The sequence below is a fragment of the Bolinopsis microptera genome, chromosome 11 (assembly GCF_026151205.1).
Source record: "Bolinopsis microptera isolate Bmic1 chromosome 11, MBARI_Bmic_1.0, whole genome shotgun sequence".
Taxonomy (NCBI): Eukaryota; Metazoa; Ctenophora; class Tentaculata; order Lobata; family Bolinopsidae; genus Bolinopsis; species Bolinopsis microptera.
The window spans coordinates 13,056,564-13,070,627 of NC_087082.1; the positions used below are offsets into that span (position 1 = coordinate 13,056,564).

Genomic DNA, 14,064 nt, shown 5'->3' on the forward strand with positions numbered 1-14,064 from the left:
GTTCCTTGAGTGGCCGAAAACTTTGCCAATCCATCTTGTTGATGCATTGAATGTGTTCATTAGTCTATAACATTGGAAGTAGGCCATTGAAAATGTTGCAACAACATGCCCTGTTTTTCACCAGTACCTCAGAAGCAGGAACAAGCCAAGACCAAACTCTTTATCTCTGGGTCAAAGTCAGGAAAATTCATCTGGGTAACACTCATGTTGCAGCTATGCAGATTCACTCCATTGTTACCTGACCCATCATCAGTGACCTCAGTCCCTCAGCACCTATGCAGAATGCAAATGCTATCATGGTATGGTACGTTGATGACAGATCGACTAGTTTACTGTAAACTTAGTAATACAAAACATTTGTCAGTCCAGTCTGGCTGTACTGGTCTTTTCTGATTCAGTCAGTGCCCAGTATCCATTCTACGTATCATTCAATGACATAGCATTTACTATTTGACCCAGCAACTACAGCATATTCTAGTATTCTGTCCATATTTTTACCATTACCAACCTATGAACTGAGCATAAGAGTGGATGGCCCAATTTCATAACACCACCTGGGCCTACCAAATGGCTGATCACCAGTAAGGTTGATTTGGAGGTATGGATGACACATATGACCATTGGAGTATGGACATGTGTCAGGGATGGTATACTTGTAAGAATTAAATTGACAGGACTATCTATTGGAAATGGCAAAGATTACAATCTTCCCATGTGCAGATTTTGCTGATCAGACTTGAAATCACCTTTTCTAAAGGTTTTTCTAAAGGTTTCTTAAAAAGAAATCTTTGTGAGAAGCCAAAAGTCTAAAGTCGAAAATTATAATTAATTCAGAATTTCAATATCTTAGCAATTATGGCTAAGAGCAAAGCTTCTAAAGAACCACCAAAGGTCAAAGAAGAAGAAACTGTCACAGAAAGTGAAGAGCCAGCTCCAATTGAACAAGAAGCAGTTGAAGAAGAGCCATCAGCTATCACCCCTCCTATTATCCTTGAGACACCAATTGAGGCTCACTTAGCTCAAATTGTCATTGAAAGGTTAGTCTCTAAGTATAAAGTCGCAAGATTGACAGTCGATAGATGACTGCTCACACATACATTATTATAATAATATATATTATAGATATAATATATTATAAATATAATGTAGAATATACATTCTACTTAAATTATAAACATTTGAATTTGAGTCAACAATATCCTGTAATTGGCTAATTACACTTGTGTAACAATGTGGCTGTTGGAATACTCCGAAGTAAAATAAGTGTGAGATAAAAAATAATATCATAGAATTAGAGAATAATGAGCAAATATTCCGTTTTTCAGTTTCGGAGATGAAGAACAAGACCCTCTCTTCACTGGAGAAAGAACTGTGAAATATCATGGAGGTCATGTCTACACGGTAATAACTAACTGTGACTACTTAAACTTATTGACTGAACGATTTTAATTTGTTTCTTATACCCCTTTATAATTTTTGGTTCTTTTGAAACAATTAATTCAAGTGATTTTCCATAATCATTACGAACGAAAAATTCTTTTAAAATCAAAAGCGATAAATTAACATGTTAACATGGAATTTCCCTTTCATAGTATTATACATTATTGATATCAAGCTAAGACCTAAGTTGTTAAATCCCTCATTCAGGGTGAGTTTGAAGATGGTAAGATGGACGGTGAAGGGGAGTATACCTGGGCATATGGCTTAAAATATAAAGTGAGTTTAGAATTTTACCTATTATAGTTACTAGCAGGAACCCGTCTAAAGTGGTGTCAAGACTCAAGAGACTAAAATAATTATTACCTATTTAATTCGCGTTTTTGACACCACTTGGGGGTCCACATTTTGGGCACTAAAATTATTATTTTTGGGCACTAAAATTATTATTCCTTGGTCAATTTTTTATTTTTTTCATGCTGATTTGAAGACCATTAGAGCATTTGAATCAGTCAAAAAAGTTTAAGTTGTACATATCTTTTACCGTTTTTGCGGAAAGTCGTGTTAAAAAGTTGATGTCGTGGTGTCAGAGTTAATCATCACATATAGACAGCATGAGAGTAGGCCTGGCCATCTCGAAGTGATAAAATGGTACGGATATATATATATATATATATCGTCTCGCTTTATATATAGTAAGATAAGGTACCTAATACCTATTATAAATCAGAACCTCTCTATACCATGCCTCTTTAATACCATGTACCTCGATATACTGGGCCTCTACTTCACCCCAAATTTTAGTCAATTAGCCTGTATTGTATCAATGTATAGAAGTGATTACGGTGTCAATTAAAAACCTTTACTACTAAAGTTAACTCTCAAGATTCTAGAATCTTCTTTTTACAGAAAGTTGAAAAGTTTGCTGCCATGTACTAAATAGTAAATACTGATTACTGACAATAGCATATTATTCAGGGGGACTTTAGGAACAACGTTATTAGCGGTAGAGGCTGCTACATGTGGGGTGATGGTTCCGTGTACAAGGGTGAAGTAGAGGAGGGTTTCAGACATGGCAAGGGTTCCTTTTATTGTGCTGACAATCCCAGTATCTACTCCGGGGATTGGGTACATGGCAAACGGACTGGATCTGTAAGTATTTTTAACCTTTTATTAAAATTTGTAATATAGGTCATCATTGTTTGTTATCCTTAAGCCTTGAATTAGTAATTATTGTTTTTGGTAATTGTTTTCGTTGTATATAATTTTGGTAACTATAAAAATACCGTCTTTATTTTTACATTTTCATGCTTGACAGGGAAAGATTTGCTACGACAAGGACGAGCTATCGTACTACATTGGAGACTGGGTAGACAACAAGAAGTGTGGCAGAGGCTTCAGACAGTACCCAAGTGGAAGTACCTACGAGGGGGACTGGTTTGAGAACCTCCGGCATGGCCAGGGTACCATGCGCTGGGCAGGAACTGGCGAGTCTTATACAGGAGAGTGGAACATGGGCATTCAGGTTTTGAGGATCTCTTAATTAGTTAATTTTATTAGTTACACAATAAGCTAAACCGAGATATTATACAGAACAAAGAAGTAAAATCTTTACAAGTCTAATTCTGGGCTGAAGTGGGCTTGAACCCAGTAGTTCCACGTTAAGTTCATATCTGTCGCAGTCTTTGAAATATTCTTGAATTTTAATTAATTCAATTAGTCCAAACAATTCAGCCGTGAGTTATCATTTTGCTGTACTATTATAAGTTAACTACGCAGCACGGAGAAGGAACGCAAACGTGGGTGGTAGATACTAGCTCACAGCTGCCACTGAAGAATGAGTACAAAGGACAATGGGTGAATGGTATGTATAACAGTGCAGATTGTGGAATTTAACAACACTTCCTTTTAATGCACTAGAATTAGTTGGTTCAAAATATTTCATAATTTTAAAACATTTCGATTGAAGGTTTGATGCGTGTCTTGCCTCTTGATGGTGAGTAATGAGTATTAACTGAACTAACAATATGTCATTCTTGACATGTAACACCAATGATAACTAATTATGTTGACTTGACTCAGGGAAGCGCGATGGAGCTGGAATGTTCAACTATGCTAGTGGAGCGAGGTACGAGGGAGAGTGGAAGGACAATGCCAAGCATGGTTACGGAAAGTTCTTCTTCAAGGATGGAACCGTCTTCGCAGGTATTGGTCCGAAAATAAGCTTCTTGTTAGAGTTTTACAGTATAATTTACTTGCGCTTAGTTAATGAGAGTGGGGTAACCAGGAAAATAGCAAATTTTAAGATACATAATAAAATCGTTATTACATATTATACAGTCATCTAGCGAACTAGAAATATTTTAGAACAGTTAAAACGTTAGAAATTAAACGAAGACCACGGGTATTACATTAAGATAAGAAACGTACATACGGATAACAATTAAATCTACAACCACTCTTATAGCATGACATAATTGCAATTATAGAGTATGATTGACCTCCCGTGAAAATTATTAAGTAGTAGGCCGTAGAGGAGACGATTATCCATTGATGATTTCGCCCTGGCCAAAGGAGCAAAAATCCCAAAAGTGAATCAAATCGTCCCTTATTTGATATCATCTCTACCCCTACATCGTGAGCACTGACCACTATGTAAATAACTTATAGCACTAACCAATGTGTTGTTATATTTATATGGTTTACTTGCGACTGACTTAAGTTATCCTATCTGTATTGCTGTCTTTAAAAAACGTTTGTCTAACTCCGCTCCTTTGATCAGTCATCGGGCTTTTCAAGTATGTCTTATAAAATGTCATATTACCTAAACAAAGCTGCTGTTTCTCCGAAGATTATCTTCAGATTTAATATCCATCTCCACCGTATTAACAACCTTTAAAAAACTCTTTTGTACCTTTGGGGTATTGTACCTTGCCAAAATGGAACCTCTTGACCCGGTGCTGACATACAACGAGTTCCTTTTTATACCTCCACGTTTGAAGAAGATCTTCACTGCTCCCCTGAACTTCTCCATCCTACTGATGTAGATAAAAGGGTTGAGGGTGGCGTTCATTGACACACAGATCACATAGCAGACTGACCAGCTGTAATACTTGGAGAACGTGTCACCTCGTACGTTGAAGTTCTCGTAGATGTACAGAACCCAGATGATGAAAATAGGGAGGTTGAGGACAATGTAGGTCACCGTTATCAGGATAATAGTGATGGTTGCTTCCAGCTTCATGTTACGAACTGCACTGCTCAGAGTGGAGACTTTCAGCGAGGACAGCACACAGTAGCTTGATATGAAACAGCTAATGATGACGGGCACTATGGGGAATGCAAGCAGCACAGCCCCGTTAAATATCTCCAAGTTGGAGTACCAACCCGACCTTGTACTCTCCCAACAGTACGTGTCCTCCGGGGTGTACACAAAATATCCGTACTTGAATATAATGGGAACAGTGGACCACAGCACTAAATAACCGATATAAACCGACACAAATATCACGACCCTCTTAGTTTTGATCTGTCTGAGTGGGGAGATGAGGGAAATGGTGCGGGTGATGCTGAGAACCGCCACCAGGAACACAGACATGAAGGGGATGATGGCCCAGAGGATACCCCACCCGTAACAGAAGATACTGTTACCGTACCACATGGGCTGGCGGTGGTTGAGGTAGGAGATAGCAGTGGGGAGGCAGGTGGAGCAGGACAGGATGTCAACTAGGGTGATCAAGATGTAGAGGATGGTGGGCAGATCTTTACGGTGGTTGTGGAAGTAACGCAGTGCTACTAGGTTACCTGAGTGGATATGTTGTGTTATTGTACACGCACTGGGTATATCAATAATTATAAACGCAGTTGTTGAATTTTAGCCAAATTTTAAATGTTTTTTGGAATCATTGGTCATGTCAAGTTTTGGTATTTGAAATTTATGGATAGACCCAAGCAAATATACAAAAATGTTTTGATTCATACGGAAAATAGTCAGCTATTCCAAGTATTAAAAAGTAAATTTAATAAAAATATTATCATACCTGCTACGCCGACAGTTGCACAGAATATACAAACTGCAGCCAGAAAATAGTCTGCCTCTGTCGAGTGAGTGGATATTGACTCCATCTAAACAAGATAGGGTGGTTAAAACAGTAAGAAAACAGTAAGATGGAAGTGATAACTTCGTGTTATTATTTTATTGAGAGCTTAAAACACTTAGACTAAAAATAGCATTATTTTATGGACTTAGATAATATTATAAACCTTGCAGTCTCTGAATGCTTAAATTGCATGAGTAAATTATGAAGCATTTGATATTTTTTTCAAAAAATTTGCTGCTTATTAGAAAATAATCCAATACCGTACTATAATATTATAGAGTTATAGTAGGAGCAAAAACTGGTGAATAACGATTTTAAGTGGAGAAATTGAAATATAAACTTGAAATAGCAAAGAAACACCTTAATTTTTCGATTAGAGATTAAAAGTCGCTTTTGGCTCTGCTATTTATTTTAAAAGTGAAAAATGATACTAGATATCACGATTGTTTAATGTTTATGATCATCAATAATTGACGGAAGACTTAATATCCAATAATTATAAGTAGTAAAGCAGACATGAGACGGGATTATTCTGAAGTTCCAAATTAGCACAATGCTGACATATCTCATCAACACGACACTGTGAAAAATCGGAATAGTTATCTATAATAATAGATAATAAATAACATAGAATAGTTATCTATAATAATATGTCATAACATTCAATTCTATTAAATTATTTATGATAATGAATAATATAATACAATATCATCTATTATGATAGAAGTATAACATTGCTTTGATTTAATCTAAACAACAAAATTGAGAATAAAAAATCATCTAGTAACATAACTTAAATATATAGGTAATGCAGACTACAAGGTTAATCTGAATTAACGTAATGTCGACATATATCTTCAACACAACACCGCCGGGATTACTAGTTATATAGTAACAAAGTCGTGCAGTGAGCCTGAAATTGCATATTAACCCTGCTCCACGTGGTACTATGGAATACAGAGATTGTTCACGTGGTACTATGGAATATAGAGATTGTTCACGTGGTACTATGGAATTTAGACTTTGTATTTTCATATTATATCCAGAACGTTAGTCATAATATCACGTTATTATTTAGACGTGACTCGCATACGACAGATAATTGAAACGGAACAATTTCATGTTTGAATAACATGCAAAGTTTGCAAGCTAAGTCTAATTACGGAGGTCAGGGGAATTAATAAATTATTAGCCTGATTCAATGCAGAATATCAGAGATACAAGGTATAAATTAAGACTTGCCAGAAATGAGCAAAATTTGTAGACAGCTAAACCCTTAAAGCAACAAACGTCAAACAAGCACAGTATTACGAAGCCTATAGGGGAGACAAGAGGAGAAGAGGAGGAGAGGCTGGAGAGAGAAGAGGAGAAGAGGAGGAGAGGCTGGAGAGAGAAGGAGAGGCTGGGACAGGAGGTATATTATAGAATTAGTACGGTCTATGTCGTTAGTACTGCTGGTGAGCCTAACTTTCTGGGATGATTTCTGTGTAACCTCTTTACGTCTTCCTACGACGTTGATAATCTGTGTATTTAGCATTTTTGCTTGGTCACAATGTCTTAAAGCGGGTTTTATCAAGGATGTCCGTTGTGGCTTTGTGCTCAAAATTTCGCCACAAAAACCAACCAAGTTTACCAAGTAGCTTCTAATGATGATAAATACAGGAGGCCATAATAATATATCGGCAGTATTTTATCAAAATTATTCGAATTGTTATCATAACAATAATGAATCGTCATAAAAAAGTCATAAGATACGCAAATTTGGGGACTAATGAAGCAAACAAATCCTATACCGTAACAAAAATGACGTCAATGAAAGTCACCTCATTGAGTATCGACTATCGAGGAGGGCAACAAAAACCACTCACGTGCTGTTTGTGCTCGCTTACCGAAGAAAGCACACATGTCAAGTGTGAATTGGTAGCCACTGTTTAAAAAGACCCCAAAGGTATGATGGCCTGCATGGCGAATTGCTGAGTGAGTATTGCAGAAGCAGGAATTTGTTAGACAGTGCGTTAACATGCTTTTTGTTTAACAGACGCGGACGTTTGTGACTTCATTTTCCGGGCGTAAATTTTAAAGTTAGTGACCATTAACGGATTCAGAACGGAAAAATACTCAAAAATTGATAATAACGAGAGTTTTTGAATGACCATTGACTGGGCTGAGCTGCTGTATCTAGTTATTCTAGAATAAGAAATAATGCCGAGAAAATCAGCTGAGAGAATTTCAAACGTTTTGAATCTGTCGTCAAGTCAGAGGAGTTTTTGAAGTTAAATGAAACTTTTGGTGAAAACTGTCGTCAGGTCCGAACATCATCGTAAGTTCCTGGCGAAATTTTGATGAACAGGCTCACAATTATTATCACCAGTATGATTTGAACCAATCAGTTCCTTTCTTCTATTAGGTGACGAAAGGTACTTTGCTAGACTACTGCAAAAACTATTAACAAGATATTATAAATCTTGATGTTAACAAGTCTAACACTCTAACAATTAAAATCGCTTTTATCTAGTACTTTCAGCACTTTTCTTGAAAGTATGGTCCATTGTGGGGCACCGAATCTATCTGAATACCTTATACCTGAATACCTAATTCCTGAATAACTGAGTAAGAAGGCTACGTCCACCTACTGGCTGACGTCTATTAAAGTCCCTCTACTATCAAATATCAGGAATCTGACCATCAATATCAGTTAAAATTAAAACTAGGAACGTTATAACAGAGATATTATTGAATTCAATCTTTGCCACAGAAATTAAATATCGATAAACCAAACAAGTAATAAGTCAGTATGCCTTATCAATAGCACATTATAACAGTTATTGGAATAAACCAGTTAACACGCCTTGTAGTTTATATTGGAACGGTCGGTAAATACTCCAAGAAATATCATTTTCACGCGTGATTATAACTTTATAAGTGACGTTTATCAGAGCAAATTTGTCAGCTCAAAAGGGGAAGTATTGTGCCTCGCCGTATTGTTCGTTAGTCACATAAATAATGATGATCCAAATTGTAACGTGAGCGAAATTGCGGCGACTAATTTGTCATTTGTAAAGACTAAAGCGAAATATTGTAGAGGTAATCGATATATTTAATAAACATCATGGGCCGAGGGTTGCCCAGCAAAACTAAAACTTAAACAGGTTGCCCGTGAAACTGTGAAATTAAGTTTGGCGACTCTGCTCCCAACTGAAGCCAAAATCTATCATAAGATGTCTGCACTGGGCTTGTGGCATATTATGATACAAAAATACTTTTTCCTATATTATATTTATAGCAAGTAATCTAGGGAACTTTTGGGTGTTTTAAGCGCTACATTGTCTAACAAAATAGGGGGAGTTTCTGGAAATATCGCGAACAAGACAGGATATAAAGACAAAGGTTTCTCAAAATGCTTACAAGTAATTGTCCATGGTGTGACTATCGCAAACTAATTTGGCCTAGACAGAATTTGTGCGATATCTCGGGATATCTCCGTTATCACTGATTATGATGAATATAAGAAATTGCGTGATCTGTCATTAACATTTGTGGGTCTAAATATGTACATGTTAGGTAAACCTACAAATTCTTAGATTTTAAGTGGAACATCGGCATTTGCTTGCGTATTGTGTAATGTTCATAAAGTAGAACACAATATTATAACTGAGCAAATAAATTTTCCAAAAACCGAGTCAATGGATTTACTACAAACTTCGAATTGGCGTTTGATAAATTACTAACTTTTTTATTAATAAATACTTTACAGAAGAATGCTAGAAAGCAACTCAATCAGGGTTGCGCGACGGTGATTTGTATACAACTGGTGGCGTCTGAATTCATGAGGGGTAGCCAAAATTTAACTATAGCTAGGGTCAAACGTTTTTCATGACGTAATATCAAAAAATAGGAAAGTATAATTACTTTTTTTTAAATCAGGAAAAACACATCATGTTGAACATCCCAGAAAGTTTATTATTATTATTATCAGCTGGCAAAGTGATAATACTAAATGGAGTGACTTTTAATACTATCGATATTCGGGGGAAAAAAAACAAAAGAGGATGAATCTGGCAAATTAACAACTCGCAATCCCTCAAGAGATTGAAACTGAGTCACTTTAGTCACTTAAGATTCTACACAGTACACACAATGTGGTACAATGAGAACAATGTGTTGCAATCTAATGTTATAAAATTACTCAATAGAATACTCGCCAAGATTATATGCTTCACCATCTCAACAAACCCCTGGCTCTGTGAATCTGATCCTGCCCATCTGATTGTAAAACTTTCTATGAGGGTTATTCTACATTAATTATACATAATTCTACATTAATTATACATCTTGAATTGTCAAGAAACTCAGTGTTAGACATTAACCTGAATTATTTGTGAAAGGCAACGTTGTTGAATAGTTCAACCTGAGAGTACCAAAGAGTTTTAGGCAGGGTGGGAATCGCACTATTTACAAAATATTACAACTCAGCTCGTACTTTAAATTGCGCTATACAGTATACACTATACATTATATTATACAGGGTGGCCCAAAGGTAAAACTACCCACACGCAACCCTTTAATAACTCACGTTATTCGTGTCAGAATTTCTCAAAAATTTCAGAGAATATAGATATGGGTCAAACTTAGAATTTCTGAAAGTTTCGCAAAATTTCATTGATTACAGAGACCGTAGGAATTCTGACATAAATTAGAAATTCTGACATAAATTACGTGAGTTATTAAAAGGGTTGCGTGTGGGTAGTTATTTTTGGGCCACCATTATTATAATATAACCTTGCAGTATTGTAAAAAAGTAAAGGCACCCAAAGGAAATCAATGATTAAGGTTAATTGGAGTTCGTTAGAAAGTGGGGGTTTAACTGCAATATGAATAAGCAATGTGGCCAACTTGAATTATTATTATATTGAAATAGATCAAAAAAGAGTACACGATGTAACAGATTAACGGTGCATCAGCATTTCGTATTCGTAAACATAATAAAATTATAGCCTGATAAAAAAGAGGATTAAGAATGTACAGGTTATAACGTTCGATATTCAACCTATAGTCATTTCGGAAAAGCTGACTGATCGTATTATGATTTATTTTACCGCAGTCCATTCTTGAGAAAGACTTGAGGATAAATATTATTATATACCCGGCCAGTTGGTAATCTAGCTAGGCACACTTGGGGCACAAAATTGAAATTCCTGGGGCACAGTTGGGGCAAATAGTTACTTGGGGCACACTTGGGGCATAGTCGGGGCCAATACAGTTGGGGCATTTAAAAATATTATTTATCATCATGACAATGGTTATTCAATTCAAGCAGCAACTGTGCAGCTCCAATAAACGTGATATCCGTTACGATGCGCATAAAAATAAATGACATTAAATATTTTTAGACAAATTAATAAATGTTATTATCTGGCTGGCTGTTATTAACGACAACAAATATCTGAATAAGAATATTTTAAACACAACTGCAACCATGACACAAACAATCAGAACTTGGATTGTTTACTGAAAATTCTATTGAACTAAAACTATAACACTGCATTATGTGAATATCTGCGAGAACAATGAACTGAAGTATTTCCGTTACCTCCCACTGCAAATTGTAATCTACTAAAATATTTCAGTGATAAAAAATACAAGACAATTCAAAATATTGCAGGTAATTTCGAGAACGACAGTATTGTGGGAAGACCAGGCTCTCCAGATGTTGGGAAAATGATGAGAAGTGCTATTGTAACGGGGCGAGTCTCATCTCCTCTACAAAACGCAACTAAGGTATAATATTTTACTTTAAATACTTAGCATATATTACCCTCGGGGGTTTACGATCCAAAATTATAACATTAGCATATTAAAGATAATATAATATATGTTAATTGATATTTTACTGTGGCACATGCTTCGGAGCACATGGACGTTTTCAAGCAACCAAACAAATAATACTTCAAATTGAGTCCCTTAACAAACGGTTAACTACCTAAAAAGAAGCGCTCAGGAGACTGGATAAGCTGAACTTGCACTATACATATTTGTATAATCTATTCTTCTCAACAACTCAGGATGAAAGAACTGTTATAGCAATATCCACATTTACACGGGTCATCCGTCATGGTAATAATATATTCATATCATAAGGCTCACAGTCCTAAGGGTGACTGTATTAATTTGCAGTACAATGGGCCGGGAGGGGGCCTTAGTATCTGTAGATTATCTGCTCCTGGCACGGGAGAACTGAGAAGGAGAGCCTCCAAGATACGGGTCTATAGTTTTAATGTTTATAAATGATACGGTTAACAAAGAGAAACCCTGGCGAGATTATGAAGATACTCTGTCTCTTTGGTGTGGGACCCTCCTGGAAGAGGGTGCCAGGGAAATCTATGAGAATATGATGGGTGGAAAAGTGGAATGAAGTGGAATGAGGGGGAATTAATAAATGCCCGAATGCTGAAAGGATGATAACCAGAGATAATGAGGTAAAACTGTAAAACAGCACGAGAATTGGCATTAAGTCACTTGCACTCCGGTTTGATCCAGTTCCTTAGGCACAACATGACAATTGACAATAAGGCGCTTAGGGTGATTTGCAAAATTGACAATAGTTATATAGTAACTTGTTGGTAATATGTTGGTTGTCAAAGAGCTCGAGGTAATAAGAAAGTATTGCCCTCTTGGTCGTGCAATAGCTGGGCACTGTTCAAGAAAGTGCGAGACAGACGAATTGAGCTTTGTTGTTAGTTAATTCGACAAACATGATGTTCGAGCAACTTCCAATAGGAAAGTTAACTGGGCGTGGAATTTAATTGATTAATTGATTAATCGATTTAGAAACCCGTTTACCCGTAATGAACAATTGGTCTTAGGTTAGAGAGATGAATATTACAGATGAATATTACAATAAAGCTTTGTTCGTGAACAAAGCAGATGACAAAGAGAAACCCTTAATTTTAATTGAAGATGACGAGATTAAAAGAAAGTTCAATGAATCCTACAAAACAGGATGCGTGAGCAACTCAGTGCAAATTATACTTAGTTGATTATGCAATAAAATTAATTAATTGACTTGAGAAACCCGTTTACCCATAACATAAAAGCCATAAGAATTAGAAAAGCATTGGTTGAACTTGGATCATGGGTAGAAAACCTTGGTAAGGGTAACCTTGTTGCCTGCACAAGAGTAATTCTAACTGCACAGTGCACATCCACATTTTTTTATGAAAAGACTGATTTGAATCATATCTGCACAAAATTGTATGTTATCTGCACACTAAACTTTTCTAAAGACATGACTTCAATTTAAGTTGACAATGACGAGATTAAAAAATTTCAGCGAATCCTACAAAACATAATGCGTGAGCAACTTAGTGCAAATTATACTTAGTTGAGTCTAGAATTAATTAACTTTAGAAGCCCATTTATCCATTCGATAGTGTTGAAGAATTATCGAGGGGGCCAGAATTCAACGCTCCTCAATTAGTCGTAAGATTGTACTTGTCGAAATGTCGTACTTAACCCCTTGATAAGATTTAAGCATTTTTAATCAAATTATTATTAACTCATTATCTGTATCAAAGTGATCTAAGCAATTTTAAGGTAAATTTATGCATTTACATTATTTACACCACTCTTGACTCTCGCCCTGATTAGATAGTGATACTTGGTCCCACCCGCTAAATTAGTAATAGTTCACGGGCATCGAATTAGGGGATCAGTATGCATATCAAAAAACGTAGCAGGAAGGCATGGGGCCTCCCAAAAGGCAACCTTTGCTTATATCAACACAGTGGATATATTTTTGATTAGTGAATATTCTAGGCTGTGGTTATCTGTTTGGTGCCGTGTTTTCAGTCAATACGTTTACATTCATTATCAGCTGTATATATATATAACGGGATCAATAGAAATTTACCCAAGAAAACATGTATACTGTATGTAATAAACATTGGCTGAGCCTCCGCTTCCGTCTAATTTTAACTAGTTTTTGTAACTACTTGATCTTGGAAATGTGTTTAACCAAAAAAATAGCGGATTTGTTCCCACTAGGAACCGACCGGATTGGGGTTTTGGCTGCCGGACCGGATTCAGCCGGATTTGGATCTCAAATCCGGCAAGCCGGATTTTGCCGGACCGGAACCGGTGGTTTCAGAGTGAAATAAAAGGCAGCCGGATTTTGCCGGATTTTGCCGGAAAATTTCCTTCCTTTCCACGCCTAATCTTCATCGAGCACTTCTTGCAGCTTGCATAAGGGATCCCATTTTCTTCTGAGTAGAACAACCAGACGGACGATGTTTTAGATTTACTACTACTCGACTCGACTTAGGGCGGCTTCAACGTCCGAACAGATTCGGATTTTTTACAAATCTTCCTATCTACTACTAGACATTGCTTAAACAAGCAGTACGTAGCAGACACAATGTAACACGAGTAGACACGAGTCACGACACTAGACGAGTAATAATCAGAAATGATATCTAATTGGCATATGCTGCCAGACCCCACCCTGATTGAGCGCGTTTGTGCGAATTCC

At 36.5% G+C, this 14,064-nt stretch overlaps 2 protein-coding genes across 3 annotated transcripts in view; one reads left to right on the forward strand and one right to left on the reverse strand.

Moving 5' to 3' along the window:
- The first annotated feature begins 841 nt into the window (after nt 1-841).
- LOC134823763 (radial spoke head 10 homolog B-like) overlaps nt 842-14,064 on the forward strand; it is a 50,014-nt gene continuing 36,791 nt past the window's right edge. For both annotated transcript variants that reach the window (XM_063835316.1, XM_063835317.1), the window contains exons 1-8: nt 842-1,037; nt 1,326-1,401; nt 1,648-1,716; nt 2,416-2,589; nt 2,756-2,962; nt 3,217-3,301; nt 3,520-3,642; nt 11,200-11,315. In XM_063835316.1, the coding sequence (XP_063691386.1) occupies nt 856-1,037; nt 1,326-1,401; nt 1,648-1,716; nt 2,416-2,589; nt 2,756-2,962; nt 3,217-3,301; nt 3,520-3,642; nt 11,200-11,315 (1,032 nt within the window). In that variant the 5' untranslated portion in view covers nt 842-855. The remainder of the gene's footprint in view (nt 1,038-1,325; nt 1,402-1,647; nt 1,717-2,415; nt 2,590-2,755; nt 2,963-3,216; nt 3,302-3,519; nt 3,643-11,199; nt 11,316-14,064) is intronic.
- On the reverse strand, nt 3,742-5,562 carry LOC134823089 (G-protein coupled receptor 183-A-like). The gene is made up of 2 exons (XM_063834438.1): nt 5,478-5,562; nt 3,742-5,241 (listed from the first exon to the last, which is right to left on the reverse strand). The coding sequence occupies exons 1-2, from the start codon at nt 5,560-5,562 to the stop codon at nt 4,262-4,264; spliced, it is 1,065 nt and encodes a 354-aa protein (XP_063690508.1). The 3' UTR covers nt 3,742-4,261.

Bases quoted from the DNA above. Each gene is read 5' to 3' on its own strand.
- LOC134823089 (XM_063834438.1), bottom strand. From the start codon at position 5,562: ATGGAGTCAATATCCACTCACTCGACAGAGGCAGACTATTTTCTGGCT. The intron at 5,242-5,477 runs GTATGATAATAT...ATATCCACTCAG, and splicing joins TGCAACTGTCGGCGTAGCAG to GTAACCTAGTAGCACTGCGT.